Source organism: Giraffa tippelskirchi, chromosome 6, assembly GCF_054371585.1.
Source record: "Giraffa tippelskirchi isolate mGirTip1 chromosome 6, T2T-mGirTip1v1.2.pri, whole genome shotgun sequence".
NCBI classification, from domain to species: Eukaryota; Metazoa; Chordata; class Mammalia; order Artiodactyla; family Giraffidae; genus Giraffa; species Giraffa tippelskirchi.
The window spans coordinates 68,282,212-68,300,689 of NC_137280.1; the positions used below are offsets into that span (position 1 = coordinate 68,282,212).

At 42.8% G+C, this 18,478-nt stretch overlaps 1 protein-coding gene across 8 annotated transcripts in view; it reads right to left on the reverse strand.

The window, feature by feature from the left end:
- Positions 1-567: 567 nt before the first annotated feature.
- DNAAF11 (dynein axonemal assembly factor 11) overlaps positions 568-18,478 on the reverse strand; it is a 69,678-nt gene continuing 51,767 nt past the window's right edge. For 5 of the 8 annotated variants that reach the window (XM_081501163.1, XM_081501162.1, XM_081501161.1 and 2 more), the window contains 2 exons: positions 6,753-6,838; positions 568-925 (listed from right to left, as the gene is read on the reverse strand). In XM_081501163.1, coding sequence (XP_081357289.1) covers positions 748-925; positions 6,753-6,838 — 264 coding nt within the window. In that variant the 3' untranslated portion in view covers positions 568-747. Of the gene's footprint in view, positions 926-6,752; positions 6,839-9,977; positions 10,665-15,796; positions 15,852-18,478 lie in introns of those variants that run through there. The other 3 variants (XM_081501160.1, XM_081501164.1, XM_081501165.1) reach the window with 3 other exon arrangements.

The window sequence follows — 18,478 nt, forward strand, 5'->3', positions numbered from 1 at the left end:
AATGCAAGAGGTTCCTCTCACTAACACCCCTAACGAGTAACAGGCCAGTTTGCTCCTGTTTCTGCAACTCTGGGCTCTGCTGGTTTAGAGGCATTGGTTCTGGAGGCAAGAGCACTTTCATTGGAGAACAAACAGAAGTGTCTTCTGACTGCGGGCTCTGTCACCACCTGACATGGTACAGGTGTGCATATTTAAATGTCTTGTTACCACTGACTCCGTGAGGAACACAGCAGGTCCCAGGACTCAGTAGCTGCTTATGTATTTGTTGATTTGTGGGGAGGGGGGGGGAGGGAGGAGAGGGATTGGGGGAGGACTCTGGTTTAAATGCCAGTAAGTCATGATCAGAGTAATGACAGTTTTCCTATATTGTATACGGAATACTGAGTTAATAATGTTCTAGATAAAGCAGAGGTACCGGTTCAATGATCAGTGCTTTAATCCACGACTTCATCTATCTGCCCAGGTCCATGATTCTGGGATTTACAATCAGCGCGTTTCTGTAATCGTTCTATGATTTACCAAACATTTTAACTAACCAATGCTCTATTAGAAACAAATGATACAGCATTTTGAAGGTACACGTTTTAATTTTAAACTGGATTGAGAATATTAATCTACAAAGTAGAAGTTAACGCATTGGAGTAGTATACTGAAAATAACTGTGTCTACCCCATAAATAATACACACACACTCTCTGTATGGAGCAAATCTGGGTCTGGCAGGTCACAGGCAGGGTGGCCTGAGATTTCAGATCAAAGGAGGCACTTCAGGATTATCTTCAAAGTCGGGATCTTCCTCACTTGGTATAATTTTGGGCTCAGCGCGAACTCTCCTGGGCATGTGCTTTTTCTCCTGAACTATGTTGGCCACATCAGGGATGGAATGCTTGCTGGGATCTACTTCTAGTCTCTCCATTTGTTGGCTTCTAGAACAACAAAAAGGGCAAAGGAAATGGAGATATCATCTTGAAGTAAATTTCAAGCAGATTCCACTCATTCATTCGTTTGTTTGGCAAACATCGGCAAGTACTCTCCCTGGAGCATGGGGGCAGAAATAGGAGACTGTTCCTGGATTCAAGTGGCTTAGAGCCTTATAGAAGGAGGAGTCGACGCTTGGAGAAATAAAGATTTAAAGGGTGCTGCAGGGCCATGCTAACACACAGGCAGGTGGAGGACAGGACAGTTGGCAGACTGCTCACCTAAGACTTTTTTGATAACTGAAATGATACAGCAGGCCAAGTCCCACAGCCAGGAGCAATAATAGAATCACACCCGGCAGGTTTCACTCCTGAATGGAGCTAATCAGGCTCCTACGACCCTGCTGCTTCGGACAATCCAGCCTACTGCCATTGGCGTGCTCAGTCGCTCAGTTGTGTTCGACTCTTTGCAACCCTTTGGACTGGAGCCCACCAGGCTCCTCTGTCCGTGGGATTTTTCAGGCAAGAATACTGGAGTAGATTGCCATTTCCTCCTCCAGAGGATCTTCCTGACCCAGGGATTGAACCCGCGTCTCCCTCATCGCCTGCATTTCAGGCGGTTCTTTTTTTTAAAATTTATTTTAATTGAAGGCTAATTACAATATTGTAGTGTTTTTTGCTATACATTGACATGAATCAGCCATGAGTGTACATGTGTCCCCCATCCTGAGCTCCCCTCCCACCTCCCTCCCCATCCCATCCCTCAGGGTTGTCCCAGTGCACAGGCTTTGAGTGTCAGGAGGGTTCTTTACTGCTGAGCCGTCAGGGAAGCCCATGGTTTGGCAGGGACATTCATACTACAAGTTCAGGTGCATGCCAAACTTAGCCCACGGTTCTTCCCCTCCTGCGGGAACCTGCACCCAGTCCTCATGGTGATAGCTGGAGTGAAATGGAACCAGGACGCCCCTTTGCTGGCCAAGGGATCGCGTGATCACTGTCATGTAGAAAACTCTAAATGATACAGTCCCAGGGCTGTTTTTCTGGCCATTTCCATTCCATAGGCTTGGAGTTGGACCCAGTAAGCTGTACTTATGTAAAGTTCCCCCCAGGATGTGGATGATTTTGAAATAATTTTGGAATCATGGTACCAATCATTCATTCACTCAGTTATTTGACAGATATACATTAAGAGCCTACTGCACTCAAGTAGCTGTGCTAGACATTAGCAATACCATGGTCTGTGCAGACAGACAAGGTTCCTGGGAACATCTAGGGGCACAGAGTAGTGCTCAACAGAAAAGTTATCTCGTCATCATGTAACCGTCTTGCTGTCCATCTGTTCCCCTGTCAGACCGGCTCTCTTTCACCTTATATCTTTGGCATACAGCTTCACTGAATAAACAGTTGTTGAATAAGTAGAAAAAATTCACTACTGTGGAATACTGAAATTAAATAGGCAATTAGCTCTGACCTATGTGGTTCAGACCGTAAAGAATCTGTCTGCAGTGTAGGAGACACAGGTTCGATCCCTGGGTCGGGAAGGTGCCCTGGAGGAGGGAATAGCTACCCACTCCAGTATTCTTGCCTGGAAAATTCCATGGACAGAGGAGCCTGGCAGACTACAGTCCATGAGGTTGCAAAGAGTCAGACATGACTGAGCAACTAACCCTTTCACTTAAGGAAAATCACGGTCTACTCCAGGAGTTCCAAACCCATGTCCTCTGGCCAAATTCCTGCAGCAGACACAACCTGGTAGGGAAGGGAGGTTCGATTTTCTTTGGAAAGTGTAAATTCTTTTGCTCTTGCAACCCTTCCCCCTCGCGTCTGTAGTCTGCTCAGCCCTTGAAAGGATCTGACTTTTTGATTCCTTGGTATTTTGACTGGGCTTCCTTGGTAGCTCAGATGGTAAAGAATCTGCTTGCAATGCAATGGGAGACCCAGGTTCAATCCCTGGGTTGGAAGTATTTTGACTATTATACTTGGACCTGATGAAGAAAAACACAAATTGGATTTAAAAATGGCATTTTCTGAAGTCCTAGATTATACACTATAAACTATGCAGGGAATTTCAGTTTTCAAAGACTTACATCACAGTTGTTTTTAACTATAGCTCTACTTCTTAATTATGCTATTCTTACTTAACAGGCTGTGATATCTATGGCTTAATTAAGTAAATATCTAAATTCATCTATGATAATTATGTTGTCCTTGACTTTGAAGAAAAGCAGCCCATCTCTATTCTGGGCATATCTCTTGGGCTATAGTTTCTGGATCACAGTAACAAACAGTGAACTTAGAATTCGGTTATCTGCAGCGCCCCAACTTCAGATGTTCTGAGGAACGGTTTGTGTGCAGGGTTTTAATTACTCATGAATCCCTGGGGGTAATAAGCAGTGAACAGCTAGGCCTGGGGCACTCAAGGACCACATTCATCCCCAACATAAAGAGGAGAGGGAATTTTTTTCCCCTGCTGCTCCCCGCCTCACATCCGAGGCCTGAAGAGACAGATGCCTGCTGCTGGTTTTACCCATCACCCGGCTGTCAGACCAGAACCTCTGGCATCTAGTAAGAACAGGTGGAAGACAGCATGAATAAATTTATTATTATGGAAGAATGCAAGAAAAAAAGAAAATGTCTAAAATCAGTAGGTGTAAACTACATCAAAGATTGATTCTTCTATTAAAGAATGCAAAGGATTTTCAGGGCAGTGAAACTACTCTGCATGACACTATAGTACTGGATGCATGTCATTATTTGCTGTTGTTGTTTAGTTGCTCTGTCATATCTGACTCTTTGTGACCCTCTAGACTGTAGCCGACCAGGCTCCTCTGTCCATGGGATTTCCCAGGCAGGAATACTGGAGTGGGTTGCTACTTCCTTCTCCAGGGGATCTTCTCAACCCACGGGTTGAACCCACGTCTCCTGTGTGTCTTGCATTGGCAGGTGGATTCTTTACTGCTGAGCCACCTGGGAAGCTGTTACACATTTGTCGAAATCCAAAGAATGCACAGCACCAAGACTGAGCTCTTATGCAAATTTTGGATGTGGGTGATAATGATGCAGGAAGGCAGCTTCATCAGTTGTAACAAACCTTCTCCTCTGGCAGGGGGGTGTGGATAACGAGGGAGGCTATGCACCTGTAGGGGAAGGGGGTATCTGGGAAATCTCTGTGCCTTTTACTCGATCTTGCTGCGAACCTAAGACTGGGCTAAAAGTCCATTTAAAAAAAAAAAAAGACACTATGAGGAGAGTAAGAAGGCAAGCCCAAGAATGGGCCACATTTTATAATCCTGGATCCACCACTCACTTACCAATTTTTCGATCTTGGGCAAACGACCCCATCTCTATGAACCTTGGTATGTTAGGAATAGGAGGATTTATTTGCAGTTATTTTGAAGATCAAAGATAATGCACAGCATCATATAGTACAGTGCAGGCGCTCAGTACTCAATAAACCCATCTTTGAGGAAGTCATCACAGGACCACAAGGGTTCACTGGATCCGTGACCTTCTACCCAGACAAGATCCCATCTGGTCCAATGAACAAAACCCTCCTCCCCTCAATCTTCTCCCTCCAGTCACTCTGTCTCCACCGCATGAGGAAGGGACCACCCAGGCTGAGGGGGTTAAGGGGCCTGTTCTGATCCCCGGCCCCCAGTGTCCTGCCCTGTGTAGTCCTTTCCCCCAAACCAGCAAACTGTCTGACCTCATGCCCACGTGCAGTCTTTATAGGTGGCTGTTTTGGGTCATGGGTTGCCCAGTTAGAGGCTGATATAATGTGAATAATGAATTCTGTCAATGATTCAAGAGCACCACAAACAACCTTCCCATGGATATATATTGAACAGACATGAGGTGATCCTTTCTCAGTAACAAAAATGGAAAAGAAAGGTTTTGTGAAAATACTGCAGGAGTTCCTTCTATAAACAATTGTGCTAAGACGTCTCTAATCATCAAGTATAATCACGGTGATAACAGTTAGCCTGGAGTCTTGAAAACCAGCTCCAAACCGTTGACAATGACTTGGTTTCCAATCCCTGTGATTCCTCACTAATTAGATTCAGACTGTTTACAAGTATGGATGCTGTTGGGGCTTAATTATGACCATGAAGATTCACTGGAGTCCTAATACCCTTGAATCTCTAAGTGGTGAAATGGTTAGAGAGCATCACTGATTCAAAATGAATTTGAGCAAACTCTGGGAGATAGTGGAGGACAGTGGAACTTGGAGTGCTGCAGTCTATGGGGTCACAAAGAGTCAGACATGACTTAGCAACTGAACAACAACGATCTGAAATGGAAATTAATTAAGCTGGGAAACATGAGAGTGGCTTCCCATGGTTAAAAACAGCAACCCGCTTTTCAGAAGGAATTCAGCTCCATACCTGTTGTTTAAACAAACTGCATGTTTGAAAACCTCTACAAAACTTTGACAGTTGTCTTTGAATATAAGAATGCCTGACTGCTTGTATTATGCAAGACATAAATACAGCTCCTGCTCAGGTATTTTTATAGTGATAATTCTGGCATATACATTTGTATCACAAAGATAGTTTGCCTGGGTCCAAAATAGACTTTGCCATCTGGATGGTACGAGTCTGGAAATCTTGAAAAGGAGAAGGAAAGTTGAAAGAGCTGAGATGTTCATTCCAAGGATGAATTGAGAAGGAATGACAGCTTTGTTCGAAATCCTCTAAGGACTGTCACTGCTTGTGGGGGGTGGGCATTGTTCCGAGGGTCTCTAGGGGCGGAGCTAGAACCTTCAGTTGGGAGTCTTTAGGCTTTCTGACATTGGGGAATATTGTTGTTGTTCAGTTGCTCGGTCATGTCTGACTCTTTACGACACCATGGACTGCAGCATGCCAGGCTACCCCGTCCTTCACCATCTCTTGGAGTTTGCTCAAACTCATGTCCATTGAGTTGATAATGCCGTCCAACCATCTCATCCTCTGTCACCCCCTTCTCCTGCCCTTAATCTTTTCCAGCATCAGGGTCTTTTCCAGTGAGTTGGCTCTTCTCATCAGGTGGCCAAAGTCTTGGAGTTTCAGCTTCAGCATCAGTTCTTTCAATGAATATTCAGGGTTGATTTCCTTTAGGATTGCCTGGTTTGATCTCCTTGCTCTCCAAGGGACTCTCAAGAGTCTTCTCCAACACCACAGTTTGAAAGCATCAGTTCTTGGGCACTCAGCCTTCTTTACGGTCCAACTCTCACATGACTACTAGAAATTCTCCTGAGAGGGTGAAGGTCCTGTAGGGAAGGACACTTAAGCCAAGGCAGGAAGATGACCTGTGATTGACAGGAAGGCATACACAGGGTCTCTCAGTCTTTGCAGCCCTGAGAGTTTTGGACACTATGATGGGACACGGGGGTCATAAAAGAGAGGCAATGTGAGCAGAGCGCTGAGCAGCGCTCAGCAGAGTCCTCGAAACAAATCACAGCTGCATGGCCTCCGGACAATCTAAAAGCCTCCCTCTCTCATATTCCTTGTCTGCAAACTGAGGATGAGACTTGTGAGGATTAAATGTGTTGCTATGGGTAAAGCACACAGACTGGCCTGATAGGAAGCACGTGCCTGCTCAGTATAGCTGTCAGTGATGTAGATGTTGCCACTTCTATTAGCATCATGGGACATGGGGACCTAGACATGCACAGATCTGCTTCTGAGTCCTACAAATCAAGAGTTGAAGTTTCGGGAATACACGTTCAGGGTATGAATCCTTTCTAAACGTTCAGTCACTGTACCTGGTGGGCATGTGCATTCTAGCCACCAAACGACAATGGAGAGAACTCTAAACAAAGCTAAAGATGGGTGGTGGAGGTGGTGGGGGATGGTACCTCTTGCTTGTCTTCTCTCTGCTGCTGTCCGGCGTGCTTTTCACGGGCTTTGACGTTTGTTGACAGCCTGTGATTACCTCGCCTACCTGAAAACAAAAGCACAGCACAGTCCATGATACATTCTCTCTGATATAGATTCAAAAGTATACACTATATGTCTCCCAAATGCTGAAACACTTTAACTTTCACTACATATTCCATGAAAGAGTCTGATTTTAAGCCCCTACATGCGGATGAGAAAGGTACAGTAGTTCCCCCTTATCCCTGGGGATACGTTACAAGACTCCCAGGGCATGCCTGAGACCACAGACAGTAAGATCCCCTGCAGGAGGAAACGGCAACACACTCTAGCACACTCTAGTATTCTCGCCTGGAGAATTCCACGGACAGTGGAGCCTGGTGGGCTACAGTCCACAAAGAGTCAGACAGGACTGAGCACGCATGCACACACACACACACACACACCAAATCCTACATATAGTATGTTTGTTTTCTTTCTTTGTGAATATACCTGTGATGAAGCTTAATTTATAAATTAGGCACAGTGAGATACTAAAAACAGTAACTAGTAATAAAATTGAACAATTATAATGATATATTGTATGTTACACAATTGTAGAAATTTTAATACCTTTTCCATCTTAACTAAGCACCTCTCATGCACGGTGGCCATAATTTTTGCAGTTTGAGGTACAACAGCAAAACTAGCACAGAGTTCTTCTTCCTTCTTCATAATTTCATGAATAGAAGATTCGTTCTTACCCTAGATCTTAGCAATCTCAGCATATGGCTTTTTTTCCTTTCCTTATTAAGTCAGGAACTTTTACCTTTTCACTTAAAGGAAGCACTTGAAAGCTTCTTTTTGGCATATCTGAGCTGTCAGCATCACTAATCTTGCACTCTGAGACAGTTATTACGTAAAATAGGGGTGGCCTGAACTCAAGCACAGCTGACCTGATAACCAAGGCAGATACTGACTCAGGAATGAGTGGGATTATTTTTGACATCCTGGGCGGGATGGTGCAAGATTTCATCACGCTGATCAGAATGGCCCACAATTTTAAACTTAGGAATTGTTTATTTCTGGAATCTTCCATTTAATACTTTCGGAAGGCTGACCGTGCATAACTGAAACCAAAGACAGGGAAACCTTGGATAAGGGGGGAACTACTTAGACCACAAATGATAACTATTCATGTTAGTCTTGCAAAGCTACAGGCTACACTTCATTTGCCCAAGGCCAAGCAGGGGGACAGAGTGACTTCATTTAACAAGTATTTTCTGAGAGTGAACCCGATGCTTACCAGACGCTTTTGGGGGTGTTGTGGACATGGGGGTGACAGAGACACTGCCTTTGAGGAGCTCCCAGTGAATGTGCTGCAGGGGGAAATGGTCTGAGCTGGAAACTCAAACCCCTAAACTGCCAGCTCACTGGACCCTGGCTCCTTCCACTGAAAAGTGAGGGAATTAAATAAAATCAGTCGCAAGGGCCTCTTCTCGATCTGAAAAATCCTGTAATTCCATTATCTTTTAAACTGAATAGGCTCAGTGCTAAGCATGTTAAGGTCTCAATAAATATAACTGATTGACTTAATTCAACAAACTTCCAGCAGAGAGCATTCAGACCCAGCACCTTCCCTTAGGAAGCTCAGAGACAGAAGAGTGTTGTCGGGGGAGGGTGGGAAGAGGAGGAGGCTACCTGCTGGGCACATGCCCACTGAGCTGGGTTTGTATGTGTTTTATTCAGCCCCCACCTGCCAATATTCCTATGAGACAGGGATTACTGGTAGGCAGAGGGGGAAAAAAGAAACAAGTCAAAACTCCTCTCCTCGGTCCACTGACCAAGTTGGGGGACTTCCACCCTTCCTTTTCAAGGAAGAGAGAGATCTGGGGTGGGTGTACATTCCTCTCTCCTCCACCCTCACCAGCTCCTTCTCTCGGATGACGGGATGCTTCATTTACTGGCCACATCTCATTGGCAGGCAGGGTCACTCCTCTGAAAGGTGAGTGCCACCGGCCACCCTTTCTCTGTCCTGACTAAGACTTCCTGCCATACAGCAGTGATCAGATCCATGCAACTGATGAAGGAAAAACACTAGGCTTGGACTCAGGATCCAGCTGTGCTCCCATCTGTTGGCCAGGCAAGCATGCTGGACTAATTATCTATATTTGGGGAGGGAGTTAGTGGCCCCGGGTTAGCCTCAACTCTCAACCAGATTCTCCAATCCAATCCTCACTAGACCTTTGCACTGGTGTGCTAAGCACTGAATCGAACTGATAGATAAGGTCGTGTGTTTCCCATCTGACTAGCGATTCTTGGCTGCATGAGCCATTGGTCAGAACCCCAGAAAGCCCAGCCCAGTGTTCATCATATGTATGCTTCAATACATGGATGATGAATGAATAAACAAAGCAATAAATCCTAGTCTGAGGGCTGTAGCATCAAATTCAGAGAGGTGAGTGTTCTTATTGTCCTCGATGGAAATCCATCTCCTTGTGGTGGTATATCAGTTCAGTTCAGTTCAGTCTCCCAGTCACGTCTGACTCTTTCCGACCCCATTGACTGCAGCATGCCAGGCTTCCCTGTCCATCACCAACTCCCAGAGTTTGCTCAAACTCATGTCCATTGAGTCGGTGATGCTCCCGCTTTCAATCTTTCTCACCATCAGGGTCTTTTCAAATGGGTTGGCTGATCGCATCAGGTGGCCAAAGTACTGGAGCTTCAGTTTCAGCATCAGTCCTTCCAATGAATATTCAGGAATGATTTCCTTTAGGATGGACTAGTTTGATCTCCTTGCAGTCCAAGGGATTCTCAAGAGTCTTCTCCAACACCATAGTTTAAAAGCATCAATTCTTCAGTGTTCAGCTTATGGTCCAATTCTCACATCCATACATGACTACTGGAAAAACTATAGCTTTACGGACCTTTGTTGGCAAAGTAATGTTTCTACTTTTTAATATGCTGTCTAGGTTGGTCATAGCTTTTCTTCCAAGGAGCAAATGTGTTTTAATTTCATATGGCATATAGACCAATTTTTTTTGATAGTGCAGTTGTATATTTTTCTATCATATTTTATAAAAATTCAATTTGTGTATGTGTGATTTAGTTCAGCCCCCTTCCCATAGACCTCATGGGAGGGCCTATGTGCAATGCAAAAATAAAAGATCTGCTTAAACATCACCCTTTCATTACTCGTACTGAACATCCCACTAGGGAAAATATACCTTGAAGCATCACCGATGGTTTGTGTGATGGGCAGACTTTTGCTGAGACTTCAAAAGAGAGGAAAATAACAACAACAATGAGAGCTGCATGTTCCAAACACAGGAAATTACAAGGCTGGAAGAGTTTGTTCAGAAACATTTTTTAAAAAGATATATTATGCATAGCAAAAACTTGTAGAAAAAACCATGGAAGAACCAGCAACGAAAGCCACCAATGCAATGTTCGCTGAGTAATTAGAGGAGGTGACTCATGCAAAGGTTCGCCCAATGCAGCAGGTTATTATTATCAAATGAGATTTGCTTTACAGGGAGCTAATCTTAAAATGGTGTATTTGCTATGTTTTAAAGTCTATTTCATGCCAATTTTATTGTTTTCCATTCATTTCTTGCTGGCCTATGATAAATTTTCAGATGTTCATGTGGCAGAGCAAAAATGTTTACACTATTTTAATGTGAAAACATAACTTTTTTTTTTTCTTTTCTCTAATTGAATTAGTGTGATGGATACAAATATTTCCCCTGTGTTCCTGGCTGACCCTTAAAGAAATGGAAATATTTTTCTGTTTTTATTGATGCCAGTTCTGGTTTATTAAGGGGCTTCCCAGGTGGCCCAGTGGTAAGGAATCCGCCTGCCAATGCAGGAGACTCAGGAGACTCGCAGCTCCACCTCTGGGTCAGGAAGATCACCTGGAAAAGGAAATGGTAACTCACTTCAGTATTCTCGCCTGGGAAAATCACATGGACAGAGGAGACTGGCGGGCTACAGTCCATGGGGTTGTAAAGAGTCGGACACGGCTGAGGCAACTGAGCATATACACACTGGTTTATTAAGCCACATTAATGTCAAATAAGAGGGCAAAGAAAGAGTTGAGGAGACTAAACAGAGCTGCTTCCCAGTTGAGGGGAACAGAAGAGCTTGTAGGTGTTGGGGTAATGAGAACCAGCACATTCTTCCTGGGAAAGGGGGGGCAGTAGGCCCTCCCTCTGAGAGTAGGGTGGCAGCATGTGGAGGAGCAGTGCTGCCCAGGAGAACGTCCTGTAATGATGGGGATGTTCCAGGCTGACCCTGGAGCGCTTGAGTATTTGAGATATGATTAGTGTAACCGAGACATTAAAGTGTTCACTTTATTTCATCTTTAGAGTAATGTTAATTTCTACTGACCAAGCCAGAGAGAAGGGAACACGACCACAGTGAGCCCCAAACCTAACTGTGGGCTGCTCGACTCTTCCATAGGAGTGAAGGTCAACTACCCATACCAGTTACCCCTAATTTATCTGTGGGCCTTGATCACATGGCCTTTTCAGTTCTGGAACTCTCTGCTCCTTCCTTGACATGCCTGGGGCTTGGCACTGAGTGTGAGAACCCGGAGCTTGTGTTTCAGTCTCTCTGATCAATGTGGGGTATAAGGTGGCTCGCTTAGCCTGACTCCGGACGACTCCTAAGGACCATGTGAGCCCCAGAGCTCACCGTGGCATTGGCTGGGGCCTCTGGCAAGCCAGCATCACCCCTCAGCTTCTCCCTCTTCCCAATCCTGGTTCCTCTCCTCCCACAGGAGTGGATCCCTAGGCTGCTCCCTAACAAACATTTTGCACGAGAATCTCTGTCTCAGAGTCTGCTTCCTGCAGAGAAGCGGCATCTGAGCACTTAAAAAAACTTTTTTTTTTTTCAATTACATCAAATGAAACCAATGTTAGTTAAAATTCATGAAAATGTCAACTTTAAGAATAAAAGCTTTGGAGCCAAAAGCACAGGTTTTGTATTGCTTTGTGCTGTAAAAGCACTAATCAGAATGGGAGGATATGCATAATTAGAGTCTTAAAGTACCCCCATTTCTAACACTGTTATTTGTCCCATAATAATAAGCTCAGACGGAAATTCTCTGTGTTTATGGAAATGCAAATAGCATCGCAAATTTGGAACTTTTCTTCATGGGAGTTTGCTGTGTACAGGAATCTCAATGTGTTGCTTATTTTTAAAAGATATTTTCAGCTCATTTAGTTTCACAGGTTCTTTTAAGTTTAAAAGTTAGGGGGAATTAAGAAATCAGCAGTGAGAAAAATATCAACACCAACACTCATATTAATACCAACATTCATCTTAACATCAATATTCATATGAATAGCAGGAAAAACTCTTCTGATAAGAGATCTAGTTTTTCGCAGCAGAGGACCGTAGGTGCAGAGGTCCAAGGTACTGATATAGTGCTGTGTGGTTTCTCTATCTGCAGTCCTAGTGCTACTTCTTCTCTAGAAAATGATGCTCATTAACTTCAAGCTTCTTACTCATTTGTACAAAGTGTGTTTAGGGATGACTAATGGAAAAGCTGTAAGAACCAAAATATGTCTAATAAATTACATAATGTGGGCCAACTGGCTTCCTGAATCCACAGAGGGAAATGTAATCAACAGCTTGAAAATTCAATTGTGGGACACACACAAAGGTACAGATTAACATCTTAATAGTGTTACATATTTTTTTTTAAAAAAGATTTTAGATATGGATCATTTTTTAAAGTCTTTATGAATTTGTTACAGTACTTCTTCTGCTTTATGTCTTGGTTTTTTGGCTGCCAGGCATGTGGGATTGTAGCTTCCCGACCAGGGATCAAACTTGCACCCCCTGCATTGGAAGGCAAAGTCTTAACCTCTGGACCAACAGGAAAGTCCCAATAGTGTTATACTATTTTAACTCATGTGTGCGTGCTAAGTCACTTCAGTCATGTCCGACTCTTTCTGACCTCATGGACTGTAGCCCGCCAGGCTCCTCTGTCCATGGGATTTCCCAGGCAAGAATATTGAAGTGGATTGCCATTTTCTTCTCCAGGGGATCTTCCCCACCCAGGGATCAAAACTGCATCTCCTACATTGCAGGTGAACTCTTTACCACTGAGCCACCAGGGAGAACTTGTATTTTATATACTGTACAGTCTAGTAAATATAGTTAAATCTTTATTTTATACTATTTTTGTTACTACAGAATAATCTTTGTTCCATTAAATGCTTTTGTGCTTTAAATTTTATCATATCCAATATTAATTTTGTCATAACTACTCCAATTTTGCTTGCATTCAGCTAATACAGCTTTATTCATTCTTTTCTTTATATATTTCCTGTCTTTTAGAGTCTTATAAACAAGATAGAAGAACCAATTTTACAACCATTAACTTCCCTACAGATTTTCTGCATTTAATATTTCCTTCCTCATGCTTTCTGATTCCATGTAACTGTATTGACTTTTGTTTACACTTAAGTTCTGTAATGCTTTGTAATTTACATATTTTTATTTAATTCTACTCAACTTCCCTAAAAACATTTTATATTAAATATCAACATGAATAAACTAATATATATATATTTGGGGGTTGTGAAATAAAAAGTATATATTAATAGGCTCTCCCCATTCATACTTTTCCTCTTTTCATGTTTTAATCTAATCTTTATAAATCAAATAATTGTCCTTTTTGTACCACCTACACCACTTCTTTCAAGGCAATAATGACTTTTTGAATCCTTCTGAACCAGTATTCAAAATAATTAAAGCTATTCCTATAAGATTATGGACTTTGAGAATAATACTCTAGAGAGACAACTGTGTCTCAGGACTGGCCCGTGGGTGAGGGAAGGTAATGGGTACAGGGGAGTGGGTCCCACTGTGCCCTCATTACGGCCTCAGCTCAACGTGACACAGCAGGAAGATACCATAGCATCGGTCCTCACTCTGCCAGATATCCCTGAGGTATCTCACTCAGTACACATCTCCCTTCTTCTCTGCATTTCCAGGACTCTACCCTAGGTGCCCAGTGCACAGCTGGTGCGTGCTCAGTCGCTCAGTTGTGTCCGACTCTTTGAGACTCCATGGGGTCTAGCCTGCCAGGTTCCTCTGTCCATGGGATTCTTCAGGCAAGAATACTGGAGTGGGTTGCCATTTCCTTCTCCAAGGGATTCTCCCAACCCAGGGATCGAACCAGCGTCCCCTGCATCTCCTGCATTGGCAGGCAGATTCTTTACCACTGAGCCACCTGTAGGTACTCATTAACATGTACAGAATATTTGAATAAGTGAATGAACGAATGGCAACAGGTTAGAACTAAGAGCAAAGACCCCTGGAGCTGCTTATTCCCGCCTACTATGTCTACAAATGAGGAAGAGGCAGGGGTGTCATGGGCTGCAGCTTCTTGCATGCTGGCTCCTGTTGCACTGGGTCCAACGGGGAAGGACAGATTTAGGGAAACATAGAAGACCCCCATAGTTATGACTATGACAGTCATCTCTGAGTTAGTAACATCATTTCAAGTTTAAGCAGAAGAATGAGAAGCTAAGTCACTTAACAAGTGTCTGAGCTTGTTTGCAACTGGGACTTAGAAACCGAGGCAAAGGGCCAGTCTGGGTCAGTGCCTTCAACAAGTAGGAGACTGGAAGAAGGACCTCTCATTTATTTTCGCTCCACAGTAATTTGCACCGTACTTCACTCATCTTGCTGTTGTTTAGTCACTAAGTCGTGTCTGACTCTTTGTGACCCCATGGACTTTGATCCCTGCGTCGGGAAGATCCCTTGGAGAAGGAAATGGCAACCCAGTCCAGTATCCTTGCCTGGCAAATCCTATGGACAGAGGAGCCTGGTGGCCTGGCTTTATACTAAGTGCTTAATAAATCTTTGATAAATTGAATAAATATTTTAATTGATTCATTAAAAATTCATTGTCTAAAGTTTTTCAGAAATTTTGCAGAACATTTTCCATTTCTGAGTTCTAGCACCTTATTTCCACGTTGTGGCAAGCCAAACATGCTAAATAATTCCTTCATCTGATATTAATAACTTCCATATAATTTATTTATGGGTGCAGTATGTTTTTCCTCCACTATCATTTTGCTTCAGTACACACATTTAACATCTTCACCCATGCCTCCTAAGTAGTTTCTAAAAATGTCTCTACTGTTTTTTCTTTATAAAACTTTCAAACTGTCTAAGCCCATTAGATACCAACGTGCCTTGACATAAGCCAGTTATTTGATTCGGGGGCTTGAGCCAGTTACTGGGTGAATAGTAGCCCTCAGTGAGGTCCCTCACAACTGAAACAGATTATTATCTAGCAAAACTTAACTCAACTTTAGAAGAAATGGACACTTGTATATTGTTCACTTTCTTACATATTTCTGGCATTCATGTTAATCAATTATCCATAATATTGGCATTGAACATTTAAATATGAAAAGTTCAAATTCTTAGCAAAGAATATTCTTAATATAAGACTTCAGGATCAATAAGACTTTTTAAATTTTCCTCTGGCATTAGAGGAAGTTAATATATGTACCCAGATTTACTGTTGACATTTTAACGACTTCATGATTTGTTAACTGTGTTCTGATTGACTTCACTAAGAAAGGCACATAATTCACTGAGCCTGTTAAAAAAAGCTTCCTTTAAAGAAAACAAGCTCCTTTTTTTTTCCTCTGTAAAAAGGTCATTAATCCTAATTAGAAAATACATAGATTACCATTGGTACATTATTTAAAAATCTTTGAACAGATAAAAATACCTGCATAAGTCAAATATTTTGAAGTACCTTCTGTCTCAAATAAATACAACTCGCAGCAAAGAAAATTTAGATTTTTGAAAAACTGATCAGAAAAATAAGAAGGATAAGAATGTTGACTTTGATTCCAAAGATACCCAAGCTGTCTGAGGAAAAATTTTAAAGGTGTAATTACTGATATTTATATGTACAATCAATACTGACAGTTGCACACAGTTTTATGGCTTTGAAATAAAAGGAGAACAAATCTAAATATCAAACAGTTCCTTCAAAATTCTTTCATACTTGAAAAGTGCAATCTTATCTGAGTTCCCCATGGAGGATCATCCACACACACAACCTAAAATTGAAAATGATATTTTATTAGGTTAGGACAAACATCAAGAATAAGAACGATGTTTTAAAAGAAAAGAAAATATACTTTTGCTATGTTACTAGACATCGTCTCAGTGGGAAATACTCTACATTTACTTGGACAAGTTCACGATTATTCTTGTTTGTTCTGGGCCAGTGATAGTTCAGAAGTGCTGGAGAGTTTACACCACCCCGCTCCCCACCTCCCACAACAGGGAACAGCCATCAACCAAATATTCTCAGGGGTTGGTTACTACTGTCCCAGTTCCATCACCCCTTCGGTAGAGTTATTCTGAAGTATGTGTTTTTCGGTCTTCCCAGGGGGCTCAGTGGTGAAAGAATCCACCTGCCAACACAGGAGATTCGGGTTCGATCCCTGGGTCAGGAAGATCCCTTGGAGAAGGAAATGGCAACTCACTCCAGCATTCTTGCCTGAGAAATCTCATGGACAGAGGAGCTTGGTGGGCTACAGTCCACAGGGCTGCAAAGAGTTGGACACGGCTCAAGAGACTCAACAAGAATGACGTGTTCTGCACAGTCTCCCAGAGCTTCTCCACTGGGGTTGCTGGCACTTCTCTTGGTTGCCTCCCTCCCCTACTTCCTGATCAGCACCCTCTTACTTCTCAAATAAACCACTGTACTAATATCTCTCAGGTAGCTTCCACTTCCAGGGAGGCTACAAATTTTAAAAAGTGTTTTACAGGTCAAATGTGAGTCTGTGTCTCACAATTTAATAGACAGCAAGGAGACCAAAGCAGTCAATCCTAAAGGAAATCAACCCTGAATACTCACTGGAAGAACTGATGCTGAAGCTGAAGCTCCAATACTTTGGCCACCTGATGGTAACAGCTATCTCATTAGAAAAGACCCTGATGCTGGGAAAGACTGAAGGCAGGAAGAGAAGGGGACGACAGAGGATAAGATGGTAGCATGGCATCACTGACTCAATGGACAAGAATTTGAGCAAACTCTGGGAGATGAAGAAGAGGGAAGCCTGGCATACTGCAGTCCATAGGGTTGAAAGAGTTGTACATAACTTAGTGACTGAACAGCAACAACAACAATAACTTTGGGACTCTCAGGTTTCCCTTAAGGAGGAAGAGTAGGAACCTGGTGTAGTCAGATTCCAAAACATCGACTAACTTAATACTGGGATCCCGCTCAAGCCTCTGTGAACACCTCATTTAATTTTCACTGTGGGCTGAATACTTACTTGAAAAAAGAAATCTATCGACCTACTACCTATGACCTAAATCAATTCCCTTATGATTATACAGTGGAAGTGAGAAATAGATTTAAGGGACTAGATCTGATAGACAGAGTGCCTGACGGACTATGGATGGAGGTTCGTGACATTGTACAGGAGACAGGGATCAAGACCATCCCCATGGAAAAGAAATGCAGAAAAGCAAAATGGCTGTCTGAGGAGGCCTTACAAATATCTGTGAAAAGACGAGAAGCGAAAAGCAAAGGAGAAAAAAAAAGATATACCCATTTGAATGCAGAGTTCCAAAGAATAGCAAGGAGAGATAAGAAAGCCTTCCTCAGTGATCAATGCAAAGAAATAGAGGAAAACAACAGAATGGGAAAGATTAGAGATCTTTTCAAGAAAATTAGAGATACCAAGGGAACATTTCATGCAAAGATGGGCTCAATAAAGGACAGAAATTGTATGGACCTAACAGAAGCAGAAGATATTATGAAGAGGTGGCAACAATACACAGAATAACTGTACAAAAAATATCTTCATGATCCAGATAATCACAATGTTGTGATCACTCACCTAGAGCCAGACATCTTGGAATATGAAGTCAAGTGGGCCTTAGAAAGTATCACTATGAACAAAGCTAGTGGAGGTGATGGAATTCCAGTTGAGCTATTTCAAATCCTGAAAGATGATGCTCTGAAAGGGCTGCACTCGATATGCCAGCAAATTTGGAAAACTCAGCAGTGGCCACAGGACTGGAAAAGGTCAGTTTTCATTCCAATCCCAAAGAAAGGCAATGCCAAAGAATGCTAGAAATTGCACTCATCTCACACGCTAGTAAAGTAATGCTCAAAATTCTCGAAGCCAGATTTCAGCAATACGCGAACAGTGAACTTCCAGATGTTCAAGCTCGTTTTAGAAAAGGCAGAGGAACCAGAGATCAAATTGCCAACATCCACTGGATCATCGAAAAAGCAAGAGAGTTCCAGAAAAACATCTATTTCTGCTTTATTGACTATGCCAAAGCTTTTGACTGTGTGGATCACAATAAACTGTGGAAAATTCTGAAAGAGATGGGAATACCAGACCACCTGACCTGTCTCCTGAGAAACCTGTATGCAGGTCAGGAAGCAACAGTTAGAACTGGACATGGAACAACAGACTGGTTCCAAATAGGAAAAGGAGTACGTCAAGGCTATATATTGTCACCCTGCTTATTTAACTTATATGCAGAGTACATCATGAGAAACGGTGGGCTGGAGGAAGCACAAGGTGGAATCAAGATTGCCAGGAGAAATATCAATAACCTCAGATATGCAGATGACACCACCCTTATGGTAGAAAGGGAAGAGGAACTAAAGAGCCTCTTGGTGAAAGTGAAAGAGGAGAGTGAAAAAGTTGGCTTA